At 41.1% G+C, this 4,072-nt stretch overlaps 1 protein-coding gene across 1 annotated transcript; it reads left to right on the forward strand.

The window, feature by feature from the left end:
* The first annotated feature begins 358 nt into the window (after positions 1–358).
* LOC143114964 (uncharacterized) lies at positions 359–3,192 on the forward strand. Its single transcript, XM_076276807.1, has 5 exons — positions 359–1,053; positions 1,354–1,541; positions 1,737–1,860; positions 2,048–2,189; positions 3,070–3,192. Exons 1-5 carry the CDS (start codon positions 359–361, stop codon positions 3,190–3,192), a joined length of 1,272 nt encoding a protein of 423 aa, XP_076132922.1.
* The last annotated feature ends 880 nt before the right edge of the window (positions 3,193–4,072 follow it).

Consider the following 4,072-nt stretch of genomic DNA (forward strand, 5'->3'; position numbering starts at 1 on the left):
TTTCATCTCTAATGATTAGCTAATGTTAATTTCACGTAAGTCAATGTCAAGATTCACAGATCCCTCAAGATCAAATCCCCCAGTTGCTACTAAAGTCGTTGATTGCAGCCTAACGTTAACGTTAGATTACAGTTAGCTAAATTAATGTCAGAAATGGGAACTGTCAGGTCAGGATCCCAATAATCCTAAATTAGTGTACTTAACTTTAGACCTGCAACGTTAACCAGTTGACCAATCGAAGTATTGTAACTAAAGCATTGTTCATATTTTTACAGGCTAGCTTTGATCAGTGGTTATGACGGACATATCTTGTCTTTCTCAAATTGACTTACGTTTTTCTATTGCCCCCCTTCGCAGAATGACCACATCTGTGGCTTGCAAAGCACTTCATGTATCACCTAGTGGCCAGTACTCCTCTGACCCTGTCAGTGTCATTGTCAGCCAAAATGGATGTGTTTCCAATGAGCAAGGCCAGGTTTTGAGCTCTGAATTCAGCCTCTTGGAAATGACAGAAGTGGAGTATACACACCTTCAGCACATCATTCAGTCTCACATAGAAGCACAAGCAGCTGAGCAGGAGGCATCTGGTGAGATCAGGACGAATTCAGCCATTTATAGTGAGGGCAGGGCTTCCAGTCATCATCACAGCGAGACTGATTACACAGCCAACTCTCCATCATCCAGCCCAGCAGTAATATCTCAGGCTAACACACAGCCATCATCTTCTGATGTACGATATACCATCTCAGGAATATCTCAAGAAGGAGGAATGGACATCCAAGAGATCAAAATGGTTTTGGTCAGTGATCCTGCCGATGATGTCAACACTGGAGAGAGGACACCAACCAGCTGTGGTGAAGTCCCAGGCTCTGTGCTAGCTAAAGTAAGATGTGCTATGGAGGCATCCAGAGACCATGTTGAGACGTGTGATCACAGAAGTGCCCCAGTGTTGGAGTCCAGACCTAATCCACCTGCGCGAGTCCGCCTGGAGAAGAGGTTCAATTGCAGTCCATGTGATGTTTCCAGACAGCAGGACTCAGCAGCTCTGAACACGTAAGTTGATTGATTGAATATCAGAATTCATCTTTAGTTACAAGTTTTCTTATTATTTGACATTGTGTCTTTCAAGGCTTTTGACAATGCTGCAGCATTCTACTGAAGCCACTGGAATAGCCATGCACTCACAGGCAGACAAGTGGATTAAATCAGACCGGAATCCCACCATTGAGTCTCCCTACCCATATGGAGGGAATTTTTTCAATGCGGTGGGAAACATCCGTGGTCAGGTAAAAAATAAAGGGGGGGGGGGGGGGTTGTTAAACGTATAAAGAAATAAATCTATAATTGATAAAGTTTGCTCATTCAACAGGGTCTTGGAGGCCTCCCACACATGCATGAGGGTAATAAGCACTCAGAGCTAATCATCCCCAAGAACTTCACCTTCAGCTATCGACATGAAAGAGGAACTGATGCCACAGCAAAGGCCCCATGCTTTGTCCGTACGGACGCCTCAGAGGCCCAACTTCCTGTCAAGCCTGAAAGTACGTCTCTACATAGCTGTGGTCTTTTCTTTGATAGCAACATTTGATTGTTAGCTGTGTTCTTAAAATGTCCTATTGTCATGTTTGCCATCATTTTGCATTCTTATCCATTAAATGTCAATTCAGATGGCACAGTGGGTAAGCCCTACACTCTGAAGCGGGCGAGGACCCGTGGTTCCCGTGCCCATGGCCCAGGTATCATCCAGCATGGTGCAGACCCCAGGGTTGTGGCTCCGGGCAAGCCTGGAAGGAGGACAGGTCCCCCCATGGAGAGCACTCAGCGCAGGGAGCGTCATAACAGCAAGGAGAGGGACCGCAGGTAACGTGGCACAAGTCATGGATGGGAATACCGTTTTAAACATACACTTAGTGCTGAAAAGATACATTGTCTTATACATACATGTGGAACACTTTACAGAAACATTAGTAAAACATTTATTTCCAAGCTTCATACCTGCCTGCCTTGTGTTTTTTTCAGTAAAACATATCTTTTCTCTGATCCATAGGAGACGGATCCGTGTCTGCTGTGATGAGCTCAATCTGCTGGTGCCATTTTGCTCCTCCGAGACGGACAAGGCCACCACCCTACAGTGGACCACTGCATTCCTCAAATACATCAGAGAGATCTATGGTGATTCACTTAAACAGGTATAGCATACCCCGCACAGTTAACATCACAAACTGCTCAGTTAAGAATTACTCTGTAGGATTTGGAAAAAGATTTGCTCCTTTGGGTAACTCATATTTTTTAAAAACTTGTGTTGTCCAAGGAAGTCTGCAAAAGACTTGAAAATCCTATCTTAACTGTTTGGTAACTGTGGTGACTTGGTGGACTTAGGATCTGATTTAAGAAAAAAGAACATTACAAAAGGACCATTCCTAAGTCCATTTCCTATCCTAACTTTAGATAAGAAACATGTATTACAGAAGCACCCTAACCTCCCAAAATGTTAAAGAAACGCTCGGATAGCCATTAAGCTGTCTTATCTCTCATCTCCACATAATAATGTTATAGCCTCCAAGGCTATATGTTTGCGAACTTGGTGGTAGACGCTAACATTTATCTGCTACTTAGCACACTTCTTTTTGGAGAAATGCGTATGGCTCTGGAGAAAAGTTGTGTTAATGGTTGCCAGGTAATAGGCATAAAAGTTAGGAGTAGGTTTTTTGAGTATTGAGTATTTAGGACGTCCTAACCTAAGATAAGATCGGATTCCTAAAGATAGTTAGGATTTGCTTCTGTAATACGAAATCAAGAAGAAAAAAACCTTATACTCTTCCTGTCTTAACCTAAGACTTTAGATAGTAAGTTTCTGTGATACGGCCCCAGAGTATCTTAAATATGAAACTTTCTACAACCGCATACTTTCTGACAGTAGTTCTAATTTCACTTAAGGCAAGTGTTTCAATTCTTAATAATAATAATAATAATAATAATAATGCATTCAGCATGTAGAAAATGAGTACAGTTAGTAGCTTCAGCTGACACAACAAAGCTCATGTCCATCTGTCACCCTTGGTCTCCCAGGACTTCCAGAGCACCTTCTGTGGTAAGACAGGACTGCGGATCAAGCCCAGTGCTACCACCACGGTCCTGCACCAGCTTATTGACACCGTGGCAGAGCACCACAGTGCACCCACACACGAATGACTGCCTCAAAATGCAGCAGCTGCAGTGTCTACCAACATGAAGTTACCTAACAATACTGGCCAATGATCTGTATAGACTACTTATCTGTCCCTAACTTGTCCCCCATTTGTATGTAATTTATTTGTCATTTATTTGTTGCCCAACAATCTATTCGTATGTGCTCTGTCACCATTGCTCTATCTTGTAACTAGTATCAAGTCTTAATTTCTTCTGGGCAGACTTAGAGGTATTGTGGCAATATTGTTTGTGGTTAAATGTGGTTTGTTATTTAAAATGCCTCCTTTCTAGTTTTATGCACTCCAAAAACCCTTGTACCGATGAAGTTCTGTATGGAAGGAGGAGACAGCTGTCATTTTTATGTCTGTACATGATTGTGAATAGTCTACAGGCTTCCATATTTTTTACTCAACTTTGTAAGTTTTTTTTTGTAGAAGAGAAGAAAATTCCTAAAAAGATCTATAGATGGCAGTATTTCTCCATAGAAATACATTTTTTCCCTTCCCTCTGTGATGGAGTAACACCTTCTGTGGCTAAAAAGAAACTGGCATCATTATTCACTGAAATCATATCTTTTATCCTAATTTATGAACCTGTATATATTGAATTCATTGATCTAATTTGTGAAATGCATCTTTTTAATAAGAATGCACATATTTGTTTAGAAAGCATTGATGCCTCCACTGTCTGTAAATAGTTTGAATGATGTGTTTGTATTTATATCCACAGGGATAAGCTCTCTTCTATTCAAGCAGTTGTTCCTTCTGTTTATTACTCAATGTTTCATACATGTTCATAAAATACATACATGTTATTTGCATTGTTGTGTTCACAACTGAAAATAAATCTCTTTTTAGTCATCTGTGCCAAAAACTATTTCTGT

The sequence above is a fragment of the Alosa pseudoharengus genome, unplaced genomic scaffold (assembly GCF_046254945.1).
Source record: "Alosa pseudoharengus isolate Yale_2024_CS ecotype anadromous, Long Island Sound unplaced genomic scaffold, YU_APseudo_1.1 YU_APseudo_1.1_scf_9, whole genome shotgun sequence".
NCBI classification, from domain to species: domain Eukaryota; kingdom Metazoa; phylum Chordata; class Actinopteri; order Clupeiformes; family Clupeidae; genus Alosa; species Alosa pseudoharengus.

What these genes read in the sequence shown, in the direction of transcription:
- LOC143114964 (XM_076276807.1), top strand. Translation starts at nt 359, where the DNA reads ATGACCACATCTGTGGCTTGCAAAGCACTTCATGTATCACCTAGTGGC. An exon ending in ACTTCCTGTCAAGCCTGAAA is followed by an intron (nt 1,542 to 1,736) that starts GTACGTCTCTAC and finishes CCCATGGCCCAG; the next exon opens with GTATCATCCAGCATGGTGCA. An exon ending in AGCAAGGAGAGGGACCGCAG is followed by an intron (nt 1,861 to 2,047) that starts GTAACGTGGCAC and finishes TCTGATCCATAG; the next exon opens with GAGACGGATCCGTGTCTGCT.